The sequence below is a fragment of the Echinops telfairi genome, unplaced genomic scaffold, assembly GCF_000313985.2.
Source record: "Echinops telfairi isolate 266 unplaced genomic scaffold, ASM31398v2 ScPeMD7_2010;HRSCAF=2546, whole genome shotgun sequence".
NCBI classification, from domain to species: Eukaryota; Metazoa; Chordata; class Mammalia; order Afrosoricida; family Tenrecidae; genus Echinops; species Echinops telfairi.
In genome coordinates this window covers 17518678-17537403 of record NW_022105908.1, presented here as the reverse complement: position 1 = coordinate 17537403, position 18726 = coordinate 17518678, and the positions used below count along the sequence as shown (strand labels likewise).

The 18726-nt window shown below is 52.5% G+C and overlaps 1 protein-coding gene across 2 annotated transcripts in view; it reads left to right on the top strand.

Annotated features, from left to right (window-relative positions):
* MAP2K3 (mitogen-activated protein kinase kinase 3) overlaps positions 1-15341 on the top strand; it is a 46405-nt gene extending 31064 nt beyond the window's left edge. The window contains exons 4-12 of one of the 2 annotated variants that reach the window (XM_045293400.1): positions 2753-2827; positions 3209-3328; positions 4188-4304; positions 5076-5127; positions 5770-5897; positions 6272-6349; positions 11856-11995; positions 14483-14528; positions 14988-15341. In XM_045293400.1, coding sequence (XP_045149335.1) covers positions 2753-2827; positions 3209-3328; positions 4188-4304; positions 5076-5127; positions 5770-5897; positions 6272-6349; positions 11856-11995; positions 14483-14528; positions 14988-15071 — 840 coding nt within the window. In that variant the 3' untranslated portion in view covers positions 15072-15341. Of the gene's footprint in view, positions 1-2752; positions 2867-3208; positions 3329-4187; positions 4305-5075; positions 5128-5769; positions 5898-6271; positions 6350-11855; positions 11996-14482; positions 14529-14987 lie in introns of both variants that reach the window. The other variant, XM_004712944.2, reaches the window with a different exon arrangement.
* The last annotated feature ends 3385 nt before the right edge of the window (positions 15342-18726 follow it).

Below are 18726 nucleotides of genomic sequence, written 5' to 3'. Positions count from 1 at the left end.
TGCATCCTGATTTTCCTTCCGCATGTGGAAACCCAATTTTTCTCACCACCGCCTCTTGCAGACGCTCTTCCTTCAGCTCTGAATTGTCTTAGCAGCCTGTGAATATCAGCCGACCGCAGATATGTGGATTCCCTGCAAGACTGTCAACTCTCTTCTGTTGCTCCGGGTGCCTATTGTTACAGCTGTTTTCATGATGAGGGCTTTATTCCGAAAACCCCGCTGTCACCAAGTTGATGCTGACTCACAGCAACTTGTGTAGAGGGTTTCCGAGAGGAAATCTTCCTGGGAGCTGGAAGCCTCCTGCTCTATACTCCTCCTCCTTTATTCTCCTGTAAGGTGGCTTTAGTCATTCAGGGCCCCTTGGCCTTCCATAGACATTTGAGGATTGGCTTTTCTATTTTTACGGAAGGCTGTTGGAATTTTGATGGGGATTGCATTGACGTTAGAGCTAACTTTGAGTAGCATTGACATCTGAAATACGTTAAGCCTTTCAGTTCATGAAAGGCCTTCCATCGACTTAGGATTTTTTTTTCCCCAACATAACAATGTGCATTTATTTCCAGGCTGATAATTAACGTTTGCTTACTTCCAGGCAGATCATTTGCAGGCTTGTTTCTTCTAAAGATGTTTCTTCTAAAACGTCTTCATCTCAGGTTACTTTCAGTCGCGCAACTAAGAGCGGGTTGGGCCGGAGGTGGCTGACGTGTGTCCTCCAGATGGGTATAGAGGACCCAGGCGACGAGCCTCCCAACAGGACTGTCACCTCAGGGCAGGCTGGTTACAAATGATGGCTCCTTCTTTAGTTCCCGCTCGCATGTCACAGAAGAAGTGTTGACCCCCCAGGCCGCCCACTCCGGGGTTTTCTGTCGTATATTTTTCAGTGACGTTTTACAGTTTCCTGTGTACAAGTCTTTCACCTTGGTTAACGGCACACCCAGCCACCCTGCTCTTTCCGATGCTATCGTCCATATCCTCTTTCCCGAATTTCCTTCTCCGCTTTCAGAGGTAAACAAGCAAAACAAACCACTTTGGGTGGGTTGACCTTGGACCCGGCCACCAGGCTGACTGCTGCTGATGTCTCCTGATGCTCGTGTGGCTCCTTTGGTATTTTCTACGTAAAAGGTCATGTCATGTAGTAAAGGGCAGTTTTCCTTCTTCCTTCCAGCGTGGACCCCATTCGTCCCTTTTTTTCATTCCCCAGCCATTTGTCCTTCCAGACAGTGTCGAGCAGGAGAGGGGGGGGGGGGCATCCCTGTCTTGTTCACGATCTTGGAGGGAAAGCTTAGTCGTTGATGTTAGCTGTAGGCTTTTAGCAATGTTCTTTATTACATTGAAGGATTTCCTGTCTATTTCCATCTTACTAGTTGTTTTTTTTTAGTCATGAAAGGATGTTGAATTTTGTTCGATGTTTTTTTCTTCATCGATTGAAATAATCAGGTGGTTCTTTTCCTTTGTTCTGTTAATGTCTTGGGTTACAGTCATTTTCGGTTGTTCAGCCACGCTCTGTTCCTGGGATAAATCCCACTTCATCATTATGCACTACAAAATCCTTATCCTAAGTTTTTGGATCCAGTTTACTCATATCTGGTTGAAGAGTTTTACATCTATGTTATAAAGGATATTGGACTACAGAGTTTTTGTTTTGTTTTGTTTTTTCCCCTTGTGATGTCTTTGACTTTGATATTAGGCTAAAGCTTGCCTTAGAATGAGCTAGGTAGTATTCCCTTCTCTCCTCTTTTATTTCTTGGGAAAGTTAAAGCAGGATTGAAGTCACTTCTGTAAATGTTTGGTAGAATTCCCCAGTAAAGCCACATGGTCTGGGATTTTTCATTTTTGAGGGGATTTAGGGTTACCTTTCACATGTTACGGGTGTGTTGAGGGTCCTGACTTCTTCTTGGGTCCATGGACAGGGTGTATGTGTTTCGAAGCCCTTCTGCGCACCCTTTCATGGCGTCTCATGTTTTGGTGTAAGCTCTCGTGGGATGTAGCTCTCCAGGCCTTTCTTCTGAGATGCCTGGGGGTGGACTCGAACCACCGACCTTCTGGTTAACAGCAAAACACGTGAGCTGTTAGCACCACCCAGAGCCTCCTTACTGTCTTTGTAGTACTGTCTTGTCCAGGAGAATCATACAGAATTGCACCATGTATAGGCTCCGCAGACTAGCTTCTCTCCTTTCATGGATGCGCCTGCAGGGGAGGTTGTGGGAATGCCAAGGACCAAGAAGGGTGGCTTGCACTGTTTCGTTACAGTCGCCACGCTGCACCGATCCCCCACCTCCCTTCCCTTTAGCGCGGTGCTAACTGGCACTCTTCAGTGCTTTGCCGCTTCTCTCTCCATCTCTCGCTTCAGAGGGGCAGCCTCCATCAGGGCGGGCCCTTTTCTTCCTCTCCGTGGTTGCCCCGTGGTCTAAAGTAGGGGCTTGCATGCTGCAGCTGCGCAGGAACTATTAGCTGAAGGCATGCTTTGATTTAAAGGCCTGAGTGAGGGCTGGAGGGAAGAACGAGGGACATGCTTCCCACACCAGGGCGTGGCTTGCATGGCTAGCTTTCCTTGAAGCCTAGTAGCGGCCCGGTCGATGTTGGTGTCTGGGTGGAGTTCTCAGAGAGGCAGAGTTACCCTCCCAGGGCCATGCAGCCGGGACATGACCAGGGAAGAGGGTTGAGCCCAGACCTGACGGGGCAGCTCTTTAAACGGTGTCCCTTATCTCCATGGCGCTCCCATCAGCCCTCGCTCCCTTTTCTCTCCCTCAAGAACTTCGAGGTGGAGGCGGATGACCTGGTGACCATTTCGGAGCTGGGCCGTGGAGCCTATGGGGTAGTGGAGAAGGTGCGACATGCCCAGAGTGGCACCATCATGGCTGTGAAAGTGAGCACCCCCCACCCCCACCCCCATCCCTGCCCTGCCCTGCCTGCTGGGGAGCACTGAAGCTGGGGGTTGCCTGGGAAGGTTTCCTGGAGGAGGAGGGGTGGGTGGGGTGGGGGGTACTGGAGCCAGGAGTTGCCTAGGAGGGCTGCTTGGATGGGCCAGGCTCTGAGACCACTGGGCTTTCCTTCCGTGGATGAGTGACTGGCTCCCAGCTGAGTGGTTGTCCTACATCAGAACCATTATGGGACAGAGCTTCTCAGGGCCATTGGCAGTGGCTGTCAGGACTCGCTGCTGGCCCCAGTGCGGCTGGCCTCCTGAGCCCTACTCATTCCTTCCCTGCAGCGGATCCGAGCCACCGTGAACTCCCAGGAACAGAAGCGGCTGCTCATGGACCTGGACATCAACATGCGGACAGTTGACTGCTTCTACACCGTCACCTTCTATGGGGCCCTCTTCAGAGAGGTATGGCTTTGACTGGCAGGTGTAGTGGGTGGGAAAGAGAGGGGGAGGGTGGGCCACTCACAGGCCCCCTGACCCTACTGTCTATCCAGCCTGCAACCGACTGTTATTTTGCCCACTTAGAAAACCTACTGTGTGTGGGTCCCTGGCCTCTCAGAGACAGAACCTGTTGGTTCGTAGAAGCTAGATTCTTGGCTTCCCATCTGGCTACAGCTCTCTGCCTCAGTTTCCTCATCTGTAAACTGTGGCCAGTAATGATCACTTCCTTCTCCAGCCGCCCTCCACAGTAGATGACCTAGCACAGGCCTGGTCCACAGCAAGTACTCTGCACAGGGTGTTGGTCCGAGCTAGAGATGGCCTTGATCTTGGTCTTGGTCTTGGTCTTGAGGGGTGCAGGGCCTGCTGTGGGCAGGACTAGAGGGCCAGGTCCTGGGTCTGCGCTGAAGTGAGGGGGATGGTCAGCACAGGGTCCACGAAAAGAGACATTGGGGGGTGGGATCCTGGGTCTGAGCTGAAGGAGAGAAGGTGCAGGGGGCTGGCTCGGTTGGCCCCGGAAGCCCTTGTTGGAGGACGCGGCAGCTTGCAATCTCCTGCGTCTCCCTGGAGAATGCCGTGGAATTAGGGACCTGATGAGGGAGACCAGAGGTGGCAGAGCCGCGGGGAGGCTCGAGTGTGGGCCAAGCAGTGTGTATAGCCAGGTGTGGGGGGCAGAGGTGGGGTGAATTGAGACGGTGTGAGAGCAAGGTGAAGGACTCGCTGTGGCACTCAGTGCTGGCCAAGGCTCAGGGAGGGGGACTCCATCTGGTGGGCGTGGCTGGGGCTGGTAGGGGTCAGGGTACAGCCCGAGCGTCTACCATTCCAGGGGGACGTGTGGATCTGCATGGAGCTCATGGACACCTCCCTGGATAAGTTCTACCGGAAGGTGTTGGAGAAGAACATGACAATCCCAGAGGACATTCTGGGAGAGATTGCGGTATCAGTAAGTGATGATGAGGGACTGCCCCCCACCTCAACCCACCTGCCCCCACCCCAGTGGGTACCGAGAGCTGGCAGCACCTGGATCTGGCCTGATACTTCTCGGTCCCTAGCTGTACCAGAGGTGCTTGCTGAGGAGGTCCTGGGACCACCTAGGCTTGGCATGTCACCTGAAGAGGGGTCTACCTGGCTTCCCCACCTCTCTCTCTCCGTGGGCTCAAATCGCCAGCCTTTCCCTGAGCTTTCCTGTTCACAGCCACTGCCCCCCACCCTTGTCCCCCACCCCACCCCACCCCTGAGGACTCCTTCCCGATCTTCCCAGGACTAGGAAGTTTTCCCAGAAGGAACTGTGTTTGTGAGGGGTAGACCGGGGATGAGGGAACAGGAAGGCCGGTAAAGCATTGCCGAATGGGGAGAGGTTAGCATCCAGGACACAGGCTGTCCTCGGGGAGTGAGCATCCGGACAGCGTGTGAAGCCGCAGCAGGAGGGGACTGATGGTCCTCCCTCCTGGTGTGCTCAGGGCTGTGGGCAAGTCTCCGAGCAAGTCGACTGGGCTCTGCAGGGCTGGGGAGAGGAGCCGGAGGCTACAGAGGGTCCATTGTGGCCTGGGGAGAGCCTGGCTGGAATGTTGCTGGCCCTGGGACTCCTGGGGGTGGGAATGGCTCTTAGGCGTGAGTGTGTGTGCTTGGGGAGAGGGGACAGGCTTGGGTTAAGGCAATGGCTCTGTTTTTGTCGGTGCACCAGAAATAGCCCCCGTCTGTTTCCCCAATGCAGATCGTGAGGGCGCTGGAGCACCTGCACAGCAAACTCTCCGTGATCCACCGAGGTATGTGTGGGCAGGGGGGGAGGGTCCCCAGGGGCCCGCACAGAGCAGGATGAGGCAAGGGTCTCCTAGGGGGGCCCAGGAGGTAGGAGGTGAGGGGTGGGGTCTCATGGTGGGAAGGGTGCAGGAGCAAATGTGATCCACTGGTGTCCGTTGTCGTACTCACATCTCCTGGGCAGGTGAGCTTCTCTCGTTGTCTAGGTGTGCAAACTGGCCGAGAGAGGCTTCTGTATGATGTGCCGGGGGCTGAGGGGTGGGGTATGCGTGTATCAGGTTCTGAGCCCAATGTCCAGTCCAGGTGTCATCCCCCTCTGGCTATGCTACCTATGGTGCCCAGCATTACCTGGGCACCTGTATGTCTTGGGGTCTCCTGGGCCATATGGGTGCTGCTGGGAGGACCCCTAACTTCCAGAGCCTGATGGTAGTAAAATCAAAGGCACCTGGCTCTTGACCCAGCTGTGCCACTGTCCACTCTGTGACCCAGGCAGGCGACACACTTAAGGCCCTTGCCTGTGGATGGGCTGTCGGTGATGTCTGCCCACTGGACTCGTAGGGCCTGGTGTAGTCTGGCCCAATGGGGTGCCACCCCTGCAGCAGGGAGGGTCCTGTGGACGCCTGCTAAGACCACCTGCCTTGTCCCCGCAGATGTGAAGCCCTCCAACGTGCTCATCAACAAGGAAGGCCACGTGAAGATGTGCGACTTTGGAATCAGTGGCTATTTGGTCGACTCCTTGGCGAAGACCATGGATGCAGGCTGCAAGCCCTACATGGCTGTGAGTACTTCCGTCCGCCTGGCCAGGGCGTGCCACCCCTGCCTCACATGCCCTTATTGCACCCTCACCTGCCCCTGTGTGCCATGTGGGCCCGTACACGGGGAGATGCTGCCTCCAGGAGCTGTGTGGCTGCTGCCCCTTCCAACCCTGAGGCAGTGGGTGCCGCAGCCCCTCTTGCAGGCAGTGTTGGGCACCAGGCTTCACCTTCACTGTAGGACCCTGGCCCTTCCTGGCCCTAGCCTTTGTGCCTGTCACACGATGCAGTGGGATCCTTAATTTGGGAGATGAGGAGCAAGGCTCAGAGAACCACGAGTGACCCCTCTAGCCCCTTACACCGTGGGACAAACGATCACGACTCCCTGTTTCCCCAACAGCCAGAAAGAATCAATCCAGAGCTGAACCAGAAGGGCTACAATGTCAAGTCTGATGTCTGGAGCCTCGGCATCACCATGGTAAATGGGGGTCCTTCCCCTGCTTCTCAGGGCGGGCTAGGGGGCCGTGCCCGCATCGGCCAGTTCCTAGGATCAGAGTTGAGGTGACATGATCCTCCCTTCCTTAACGGTGACATTCAGCCACTACAGAAATACCGTGCCATCCTGAACGAGCTCTGCCCACTCCCCGTTGCTCACCTGGGAGCACCCCAGGAGCAAGCGGTAATTGTCAGAAAGTGCAGCTCACCACAGGAAACAGACCGAATGCTTCCTATGTGTGTGGGCTTTCCTTTGCTCTGCTTTGGCCAAGCCCCATGAGGATGGTCCTTTCAGAGCTGTCCTCTGCTGGGGAGTGTACTCTACGTGGGGTCCAGGTATATTTGTTGGCTTCTCCACCCCAGACTCTGAAATTCCACCCTGGGGCAGGTAGGGGTGGGCTGGTACATGCCTGTCAAGACCGAGCCATGGGGCGCCCCCTCTCTGTACCTCTTACTTGTCTCTGGGTCAGTCAAGTCACTGGGATGGCCCCAAGCTTGTGCGGACCTCTTTTCCTGCCTAGAGTTTTCCGGCCCTCCCTGAGTCAGGGCTCAGGGCACCAGTCCGGGGAATCCTATTTGCATTTTAGAAAGCTTGCTCTAGCAGCAGTGGAGAGTGGATGGGGAGGGGCAGGGAAGGCCGCCTGGGTCAGGGAAGGCCCAGCCAGGGTCAGGCAAACTCAAACCCAATTCCCCGCAATGGAGTCTTGTCTGACTGACGATCGGGCAGAGTGGAGCTGCCCCCGTGGTTTCTGAGGCGATCCGTCTTTATGGGAGTCAAAAGCCTCCTCTTTCTCCTGTGGAGCAGTGGGTCCGAACTACTGACCTGTGGTTAGCAGCCCAATGCTTAACCCGCTCTGCCACCAGGTCTCCTTGAGGTTAGCCGTCTGTCCCCATTCTAGCAGGTGCAATTGAGTGGTGTGTGTCCCTGTAGAGCTTTGGTGGTGTCAGCACCGACCCTGCCCTGGAGATCCTGGCCCCCGAGGAATTCCCCTTTGGGATTGGAGAGGAGGCTCAGCCGGTGAACAAAAACTGCCACGTGCGTCAATGTTCCCCTTTGTGTGGCCTACTAACGTGGCTGGTTTGAGCCACCTTTCAGCAGGGAGAGATCGGGCAAGTAGGAACTCTTTCCTGGCAGCCGACTTCCGAAAGGGAAGGCCTCTAGCGGGCCTGCAGTGGACCTGGTCCAGCACCACCAAGGATGGCCCTGACTCAAGGACAGGGGACTGGCCCCTGCCCTGTGGTGGATGGAGTGGCAGGCTCGGCCCACAGAGCAGGGTGAAGGTGGTGGGGACCTTCTCGGGAGAGTAATAATCCATTGCACAGATCAGCCTTTCCTCCCGGCTTATGGGATTCATGAGATAGAACGATGCAGTGGAAAATTAAGAGGAAGAAAAAGAGACCATTGTTCCACTAAGGAAACTTTTCTGCCCACTCCACCCCTTCCTAAATTCCTTCTGGACCTTTTCTTGTTGCCTCTTTCGATCGACATGGGAACCTGTGCCCAGTTAGCCTTCTCCACTTAACATGACCCCATCTCTAGAGCTCGCTTCTTCTGGCCCCTTCATTGCCTCTTTCCCGAGCCCGTGGGTGGGGCTGTGCTAAACACATCACCGCGTGGGAAGAAAGGCCCAGGATGGACTTTCAAACATTCACTCACTGGAGACCCCAGCGAGCACAGCTCCACTCCGACACAGGGCTCTCCGTGAGTCACAGGCCACTGTCCGCCGGCCGCCGGGAGTAGGATATTTTGGAAGGCGCCCGGCCCCTAATCAGTGTTGAACAAGTGTTGATTATGCTTGTGTTGCTGTGAATGCTTGGGATGTTGTAGAGGTGCAGTGGTTTCTCCTCGTTGGCCGGTCCGGGACCTGCAAATCCAGGGACTTGCTAAGATTTATCAGCGCTGGTGATGCTTTGGTGGTAATTTGTGGACATGCAGAGAGCAGTGAAAACTCGGGGTGTCCTGCCATGCATATGCCTAGCGAGGTCCAGCAAGGAGAGGCTCCCTGCCCGCCTGTCCCCGCTCTTGTCGTGCAAACAGTGTCCTCTGCGTGCTGTTGAGCGCCGTGTCTCCCCACTTGCCTGCTTTGTCTCTGTGGGTGATTTATCCGAGCGCTTCCAAGCACAGCCTGTCTGGTCAAAGGCTTAGGCAGTTCTCGTTTTCCCTTCGTGTAAACACTGCCAGACGCTGGTTCCTTCTCTGGTGGCCCTCCCAGGGCCCTCCCTCCTGCATGTTGGAATCAGTGGGCGTTGCAAGAAAACATTCTGCTTTCAGGAGGTTTGTGGCATGAAACTGCATACACTGATAGATACTGAGGTCACAGAAATGTAGCACATTCAGACACACAAGTACGCGCATATACATGCGCCGTCACATTTATATGCAAAGAAACATCCACATGCAAATACATAGGTAAACAGAAGTGTACCACACACAGACACACAATCCCAGATGTACACACACCATGTTTATGTGCAAGGATACATACATGTATGGATACATAGGTGCACCGAAGCACATCAAACAGACACACATGTACGCGCATATACATGCGCCGTCACATTTATGTGCAAAGAAACATCCACATGCAAATACATAGGTAAACAGAAGTGTACCACACACAGACACACACAATCTCAGATGTACACACACCATGTTTATGTGCAAGGATACATACATGTATGGATACATAGGTGCACCGAAGCACATCAAACACAGACACACATGTACACGGATGTGCACTTGCCACGCTTACATGCAAAGATAGACAGGTGCATAGAAACGCACCACACCATGCAGACCACACAATCACAAATGCACACACACCACGTTTATGCGCAACGCTACGTACACCTGTGGATACGTAGGTGCACAGAAACACACCACACACAGGCAGACACACACAATCCCAGATGTACACCCACCACATTGATGTGCAAAGATACAGGCAGCACAGTCACACACACACACACGCACACACACACACACACGCACCGCATGTGCGCTCCTATGCACCCTTAACCTCATACTGCTGGACTGTGTTCGAGTCTTGCCTGAAGAGGAGCCTGTGGGCCAACAGGAAGACAGACACTCCTGCCTCGGGGTCACTGCTTGGCTTCTGCGCTAGTTGCAGGCATGCCCGCCCGTCGGTCTGAGCCGAGCCCTCGCTGCTTGTTGCGGTATCTGTGGGCTGTCATTCCTGTGTTCCTCCACACACGGGTCAGGCTCACCGAGGTTGTTCTCTTCAAAGTTTGTAAAAACTTTTGACTGCGAATTGGGTGAAGGTTTACAGAGCAGGTAAACATTCCCATTCAGCAATTTGTATACATTTTGTATCAACTTATTGGTGTGTCGCATCTCACTTCCTTCCTGTGTTTCCTCGTTTCACGCCCCCTTTCCTAACCCTTCCTGACAGGTGTCCTCCGGAAAGGCTGCCCTCCTGATCGCAGATGCTGGTCATTCTGAGGTGTTTGCGCCTTAGTGTTCCGCTAATAGTACGGCCTGTGGTTTGGCGAGCTCATTTCTAGCCTGAAGCGTGGCTGAGGGCTATCATCTCAGCGAGTCCACTCCTCTGCCCAACCTGGGACCCTGCTCTTTTTTATGATTTTGAGTTTTGTTCCACATTTTCCTCCACTCTATGCAGGACTGTCTTCTCTCTCTCACTCTCACTTTTTGTTATAAGTGAAGGATCACTTGTTATAAAAGAGAGGATCATCACGTTTGCATTCAGTAATCCGTATGCATCTTATTTCAGCTCACACACTGCAATCCCTTCGAAGGACCGTTACTTGTCCTACTTCCTCCCTGTGCCCTGTGCTTCCTGTTTCCACCTCTCCTTCCTGACCCTCTGAACACGGTTGCTGGGTCAGTGCAGCCGTGTGGATACTAAATGATCAATTATTCCCTGACCTGGAAGGTGACTACTGGCTCATCGGGCCTTGGGAGTCCCACCAGTGTCTACCCAACCAGTAAGCCTGCTCTCTGTTGGTGATTTTGAGTTCCATTCCATATTTCCCACCCATTCGATCCCGGTCCTTCCAATGTGATCTCTTCAAAGCAGCTGCTCACGGCAGTTCTCGCCTCAGGTCCCGGAGACCGCTGTTTGTGTGTCCATCAGTCCGTTGGACTCACTGTGTCCGTGTCCTTCCGCTTCCTCCCTCTTCTTCTCTCTAGAGGGGGAGAGACCGATAATTGCATTTAGATGCATCTGCTAATGAGTTTTTAAGACCCCAGCCTCGACTTCCAGATGTCCGATCCACAACATTATCTTTTGAACTATGGGATGTCAATTGACCTTGGTGTCTCTGGAGACTGTGGGCACCTGGGACCTTCTAATGGGATCCCTTTCAGATCGACGGTTGGTAGTAGCAGCCAGGAGCCACTTAGTTCTGGTACCCGGGTTATGGAGATTAATTAGTTAGCTGGAGCAATTGTTTCCGTGTGTCTTTGATCATCTCCCCTCCTCTTGTCAATGGACAGGAAGAAACCAGTAGGTGCACCTTACATGGCCCCATGAAAACCCCAGTGCTACTCACCGAGTTGAGCATGGAACAGTGTTTTTGTGGACTGTGTTATTCCAGTTGAACTTGGTAGCCCCCGGGGCCCATTGTTTTCCTGGTAACCGTCAGAATGGGAGCCCAGAGTGACTGCATGATGCTGGCTCCTGGTGGCATTTGAGGCTGAGTGCCTGGAGGTGTCCCCAGAGGCACAGCTACACAGGGAAGATGAGACCCAGCGTGGCCAAGAGGTCAGGGAGAAGCACTCATGAGGACAGGAAGGGAAAGAAATCCTGTCGGACGGGGAGGAGGAGGCTTTGTAGATGGACCTTCAAGGACATGAGCAGGTGGGGGGCTTTGAGGAGGAGGAGAAGGGGTGCAAACTTAGACATATACTGGGCCCAGGTAGACCTCTCCTGTCAGATGTGCTTTCCTGTCTAGTAGCCCTTGGATGACCAGTGGGGGGAGACATGCCTGCGAGAGTCATGCGACATTTCACCTGCATCTTCTGATGCTCAACATGACAGCCCAGATAGACGGCGGTTGCTATGTCTGTCTCAGGAGAAATTGGGAAGGGAGTGCCTGTGGCTAGCAGAAGTGGGCGCCGTGTCTGATGGTTCTATCCACTGGTCCCTGCCGGAGGCGCCCAGGGGTGCCAGCTTGTCCACTGTTCCAGATAGAGGAGCCTGGGGCTTTACCTAACACCCTTCTGCCTCGGAGTGGTTGTAAAGCCCACGATGGGGAAAGTGGCACTTGTAATTCAGTGGGTCAGAGGAGCTAGGGACTGGAAGCCTGGGTCTCATCTCTGGTCCGATGCTGTTACGTCCGAGAAGTCAGCCCAAGTCAGCCCCTTGGCCTGCACGGTGGTCCGGCTCCCGGAAGCCAGCCTGGGGTTGGCAGGTCCTCCCCATGCGCTGCAGCCTGTTTTCAGGAGCCGGGTGGGTACATGTGGTGGCCAAGGCCATGCTGACCGTGGTGCCACTGTCCCTCCGCAGATAGAGATGGCGATCCTGCGATTCCCTTACGAGTCCTGGGGGACTCCGTTCCAGCAGCTGAAGCAGGTGGTAGAGGAGCCATCCCCCCAACTCCCAGCGGACCGTTTCTCTCCCGAGTTTATGGATTTCACTGCGCAATGGTGAGTTTCTTGTCCTGCAGCCGCCCCTGTCCCTGCCCCCTTTCTTGACCTGGACCCCGGCTCCTCGTTTAGCGCCACACTCCGAACCATGTAGTAGTATTGACATCTGTGAGACAGAAATGCGTAAACCAAAAGCCAACCAGGCCCACTGGCAGTTAGTTGATTCTGACTCATAGCAACCCTGCCAAGAGGCGAGGGGAGCAGGCAGCAGCGTCTTTTTCCCACAGGGAGGTAGTGGGTTTGAACCCCCAGCCTTGGGGTTAGCAGTCCAACGCCTAATCCCCAGTGCCACCAGGGCTTCTTAAGAGAGTGTAGTAGCAACCCTGTCAACAATGGACAGAAGAGGAAGGCCAAAATAAAAATGCGTGAGTGATTTGAAAAATATACCAGACTCATCTGCTCTCCCTGACGTTCAGCACGTTGTTGGGCCAGCTTCCTGGGTGTCCATAGGCTTCTTAGGAACACTCAGCACGTTTGGGCTTCCCAAGGACATTACCCTGAGAAGTGTGTGTGTGTGTGTGTGTGTGTGTGTGTGTGTGTGTGTGTTTGCAGGGGCCACCCAGAGCTCACAGCAATGCTCACCATTAGTGAGGGTTGACTAGGGCCGTTAAGAGGTTACCACAGGTCAGGATCAGTCAGCAATGAGGATACAGTCATTCGTCCTCAGCAACGCCTCTCCTCAGCCAGTAGCCAGTCTCTCTGTGGTCCTCAGCCTCTCCCCCACATGGTTCTTGGCCTGTCGCCGCCGTGGCTCAGAAGCCAGCCTGCCCCCTCTGCCTCAGAGTTGACACTCTCTCCTGGTCTCCTAGCCTCAGCCCTGGCCTGGCCTGGGGCTTGGGCTTCTGTTTCACGGGCTGCAGGCCGCAGCCTCAGTGCTCCGATCGCAGCCCCTCCACTCTGCACAGAGATCTCCCCTGTGCCCCCACAAGTGCGTCCTCCTCCACGGTCCTGGGGCTTCTCTGTGCTTCTGAGACGGCTGGATGGAGGTGTGGCGTTTGCCTTTCCGTAGACCTTACCCCAAGGAAGCAAAGTAGAGGTGCTTACCCTCTACTAAGGTGGAGCCTTAGTCGCACCTTCATCTGGTCCATTAGAATAGCATCTAGCATAGAGAACGCTCTCCAAAACGAGACAATAGCGACTGGTGTGGAGGCCAGAATTTACAGTGCATCACGTAGAGGTTGTGACCAGAGGGTTATTTTAATCGACGACATCCGTACCCTAAGGTAAGTCATAGAGGCTTACAATACAATAAACGTAGATGAAGAAAAGCTACCTGGAAATTACAAATACACTTTATATATATATATTTAAATTAATCATTTTATTGGGGGGGCTCTTAGAAATCTTATAACAATTCATTATTCAATAGTATTAAGCACACTTGTACTTATGTTACCACAAACATTTCCAAAATAATTTCTTTCTACTTGAGCCCTTGGTTTCAGCTCCTCTTTTTTTCCCCTCCCTCTACCACTGTCCCACCTTTGTGAATCCGTGATCAATTATATGTTATTGTTATTTTATGCCTTACCCTGTCCGTTGTTTCCCACCACCCACAAGAAATTTTTATAAATAATTCTTAGGTTACCATATATACTCGAGTATAAGCCAACCCGAATATCAGTTGAGGCACCCAATTTTACCACAAGAAGTGCATTAAAAATGTGCTGGTAAACTCGGCTTATGTATGAGTATATACAGTAGACATTTATAAAATAAGATTGCGACTAGAAGTGAAACCCGGGTGACAAAATATCAGCACAAAATATCAACACAAACATTTCCATATATTGTAGGAAAATTGATAGCCTTGGTTTCTCATCAGAAATTAAGACAAGCCAGTGTAAAATATGACAAAATAATAATAATTTATAAATTATCAAGGGTTCATGAGGGAGGAGGAGATGGGGAGGGAGGGGAAAAATGAGCTGATACCAAGGGCTCAAGCAGAAAGCAAATGTTTTGAGAATGATGAGGGCAACAAGTGTACAAATGTGCTTGACACAATGGATGTATATATGGATTGTGATAAGAGTTATATGAGCCCCCAATAAAATGATTAAAAAAAACAAAAAAGAAAAATAGAAATTAAGACAGGCCAAGGACAAAAGAGCCGGGCAAATGGATACTGGCCCCCTGACCCCCTGTCTTTGGAACCTCTCTTATCTCACAGTGATGAGGAATGCGCGCTCCAGATTGAGGGCCCGGAGTCTAGAAACTGAGATTCTAAGTGTGGTTTTTCACCATCAGAAGTTGCCCGTGGTAATCCCCTAGATTGTTACAGGGACAAGGAAACACGGCCCCAGGGTCTTCTGTTTGCACCACAGGTTCCTCTCTGCCCTTGGGAGCCCCATACGTGTCCCCCACCCCTCTCTGAGCCCAGCAGCATGGTATGCCCCGCAATGCCCAGTCAGGGCTGGCCTGCCTGGGGATGCTGCATTCGCTTGCTCTGAACCCCGAGCCTGAGCCTGCCCTTGTCTCTTCTAGCCTGAGGAAGAACCCCACGGAGCGCATGAGCTACTTGGAGCTGATGGTGAGTGTGGGGCAGACGCCTGCCTGCTCTCTTTTGGGGTCTCTGAGGAGGAGGCCTGTCCCTGTCCCTGGAGGTAGGCACCCTTGCTCATTCATTGATGCACTAGCCACTCAGGGGCTTCTCGCTGCACACAAGGCTCTGCAGCATGCAGGAGGTGCAGCGGGGCCGAAGGAGGGGGAAGAACTCCTATTACAGCGAGGGGTCAGTGCTGTTTGTGGTGGGTCTGGAAGGATAAAGAAGGGCAGGAACGGTCCAGCACGGAGCAGCTTCGTTTGGCAGGTGCCAGGAGAACCCCCAACCTGGTCCCCGTCACTCAGGACAGGCTCAGGGCCAGACACCCGAGAAGGATGAGCAGGTGTTTGTCCGCAGGGCAAGGGGATGCTGGGTTGAAGAGCAAGCGGGGACTGACCAGCTCCTACCCCCAGCTAATGTCCCTCCTCCTGTGCCCCCCCCCCCCAGGAACACCCTTTCTTCACCTTGCACAAAACCAAGAAGACGGACATAGCTGCCTTCGTGAAGGAGATCCTAGGAGAGGACTCATAGGGGTGGGGATTTGGACACCCCTCTCGCCCAACACCACCATGGCTGCACCCCCAGCCCTCAGCGCCTGGCCTCCTGTCTGCTAGGGCAGTGCGGACCCTGGTCTATAAGCTACTGCCACTTGGCCTGGGGAGGAGCTGGGGGTCTGTTCTGGCCTGGCTCTGAACAAGTTGTCTTCCAGATGCCCCAAACACCTGTCAGGGCCCTCCAGCTGGGCCCTGAGGCCCCTGCCAATACCAGTGCCTCTGTCCTTGCTGCTCCAAGGACAACCCCCCCCCATCTCTAGCCCCCGAGCCCCTGGATACAGAAGGACATGGCATTTCAGCTGAAGTTCCTTTCTGGCGCTCTGGGCACTCCTCCCCAACTGGACACTGCGGTCCCTGGTGGCCGGTGCGGACAGCTGCTGCCCTGGCTCAATCTCCAATGCCACCAAGTTGTATATTTTTTAATCTCTCGATGAAATAGACTTTGCACACGTGGGCCCACCCTGCTGGCCCAGCATTGTAGGGGACCCGACTGCCCAGGCCTTCACCCAACACTGGCAGACGTGGTCCCCGGTTGCGGACTTCCACCTCTAGAGGGCAGCGTTTCACTTTTTAAGGCAAACCATGTAACCTCCGTGGGTGGTTTCTTTTGCTTTGTGGGTTTGGTTGTTTTCCTTTTGCATGATTTGGACCCCACGGAGCTCCCCGCTTCTCTCCCGACCTCTCAGGGAGCCGTGGGCCAGACTTGTCACCTCTGCCCCAGGGCTGCCGTCCAGCATGGGCAAGTGGGACTGGCTGAACGGAAGCTGTAGCCTTGATTTCGTGTTTTATTAAAAAAGAAGAGGGGGAAATCTATCTATCTATCATCTATCATCTTTTTTTTTGCAGAAAAGACTTCCCATCCAGGGTTATCTTTCTGCTTGGTGTTTTAATAAAAAGAAAATTTCAAAGACATTGGACAAAAGCTTGTGTGAGACTTGAGACAGAGACCATTTGGGGAATGTGTGGCCCCAGAAGGTTATCTGGCTCTGGGGCAAGACTGGGCAGCACGGTCAGCAACAGGGCCCTCTGACCAACCGAGACAGTAGTGGACACACACACACACACATACACACACACACACGTGGAACTGGCTGCAGCGCCATCTGGCTGCCAGAACAGGTGCGCGCTCCGGTTCGGGAGAGTGTCCCTGGCAGGCTGAGAGTGGCTCCATCCTCCTGCCTTCCTCACACAGTCACGACTGCCCCTGTGCTGTGGCACTGCCCCAGGTCAGGGGGGACCAGGCCCAGGGAAGGAAGTAACTTCCCCAAAGCCACGCAGTTTTTCAGGCACAATGCCAGGCTTTGGAGGCTTTGCACCCCCAACTCTGGCTTGCGCGTGACCATGGAGGGGACATCTGGCTTCCGAGTGGCATCATCTATGAAGGAACCTGGCATGCAGAAGGTGGGCTCTGAATCCGTTCGTTCCAGTTCGAATCCTTGCTGGGACTTTGCATTGCCACCTCACATGTATCAGGATCTACATTGTAACAGGGTTGCCTGGTGATTCTGTTTTTAAATCTTTTTATTGGGGGCTCTTATAACAATCCATAACTCAATGGTGTCAAGCAAACTAGTACGTATGTTGCCATCATCATTTTCAAAACATGTTCTTTCTACTTGAGCCCTTGGTATCAGCTCATTTCCACCCCTCCCTCCCTCATGAACCCTTGATAATTTATAAATGATTATGTCTTCATTTCTTACACCAGCCAATGTCTCCCTTCACCCACGTTTCTGTTGTCCGTTCCCCTGGGAGGAGGTTATATATAGATCATGGTGATCGGTTCCCCCTTGCTCCCCCCACCTTCCCCTTACCTTCCCGGTATCACTACTCATTATTGGTCCTGAGGGATTTGTCTGTCCTGGATTCCCTGTGTTTCCAGCTCTGATCTGTACCAGTGTACATGCTCTGGTCTAGCCAGATTTATAACACAGAATTGGGGTCATGACATTGGGGGAAGGAAGCACTGAAGAACTAGAGGAAAGTTGTATGTTTCATCAGTGCTATCTATACTGCACCCTGACTGACTCATTCCTTCCTTGTCTGTGAGGGGATGTCCAGTTGTCTACAGATGGGCTTTGGGTCTCCACTCCGCACTCCCCCTCATTTGCATTCATATGCTTTCTTGGTTTGGGGTCTTTGATGCCTGTTACCCTATCCCATTGACACCTCGTAATCACACAGGATGGTGTGCTTCTTCCATGTGGGTTTTGTTGCTTCTCAGCTAGATGGCCGCTTGTTTATCTTCAAGCCGTTAAGACTCCAGACGCTATATCTTTTGATAGATGGACACCATCAGCTTTCTTCACCACATTTGCTTATGCACCCGCTTTGTCTTTAGTGATCATGTCAGGGAAGGTGAGCATCACGGAATGCCAGGTTATTTGAACAAAGTGTTCTTGCATTGATGGAGTGCTTGAATGGAGGGCAGGCTATTTCTACGTGTAACATTTTAAGGACATGCCATGCCATTTTCCACAGTGGTTGCACCATTTTGCCATGCCAGCACCCCAGCAACAAATGAGAGTTCCAGTCTCTACACCCTCAATAGCATTTTCTGTTTTCTTTCTTAAAAAAAAAAGGCTTGAATGAATGCTGAGATGAGATGGTATCGCACGGTTTTCATCTCTATCTCTGATATCTGAGGGATCCCAAACACTATGCATTTCATATGTGTGTTGTTGGCTGTCTGATGTTTTCTTTGGTGAACTGTCCATTTCTCCACCTATTTTTAAATGGGATCATTTGTCTTTGTTGTTGAGGTATTGCAAGTTTCAAATTTTAGAGATCAGCCCATGATCCAACATGGCATTGCCAAAACGTATTTCTGAATGTGTGGATTCCCTTTGGACTCTTGGGGCAATCATTTTGATGTACCCAGTGGTCCGATTTTCAGTTGTGTTTGTTAGTGCGTTCCTGCCATGTATCCGGACCCCGAACTCTGTCCCTGTTTCCCAAGGATGATCTTATAGCTCTATGTGTTCTGTTTAGGTCTTTGATCCATCTTGAGTTCATTTCCATAGATAGATTGAGATAAACCAAAAACCAGACTCAATAGTCTATTATGTTAGTCTATGGACATGTGAGACGTGGAAACTTTATCATTAGAATAGCATAGATTTATGAAAACTTGAAAATGAAGGTTTAGCAAAGTTGCATCTTTAGGTTTAGCACTGTCTTTCATTGTGGGTGTAACAAAAAGATGATGCCAGAAATGACAGCCATGCTCGGGAAAAGTGGCCCAAATCCTGTGCTGAAAGCACAGCTGTGTCTCTGCCCTGCCCACCATCTTGTACCGCTTCCCATTGGCCTCTCCATTCCCATCTCCCTGCCCCTTAGGGAAACAGAATGATGGCTTCACATTTGTCAGAGTACTTTTACTAGTTAATCATTTATGAGCGTATCCTGAACTCATTGTAACTCGAAATGACATGCTCAGCTAGGACTTGCCATTTGTTATATTTAGTCATAAAATAGGATGGTTATTTTTTCTTTTTAAGAAATTGGATAAAGGAAAGATTTTTATCTGCCTGGAAACAACAACAACAACAACCAAGGGAGAGTGGGCGGGTCTGCCCAGAACACAAGGGAGCAAGCAAGCTGAGAGAGAGAGAGAGAGAGAGAGAGAGAGA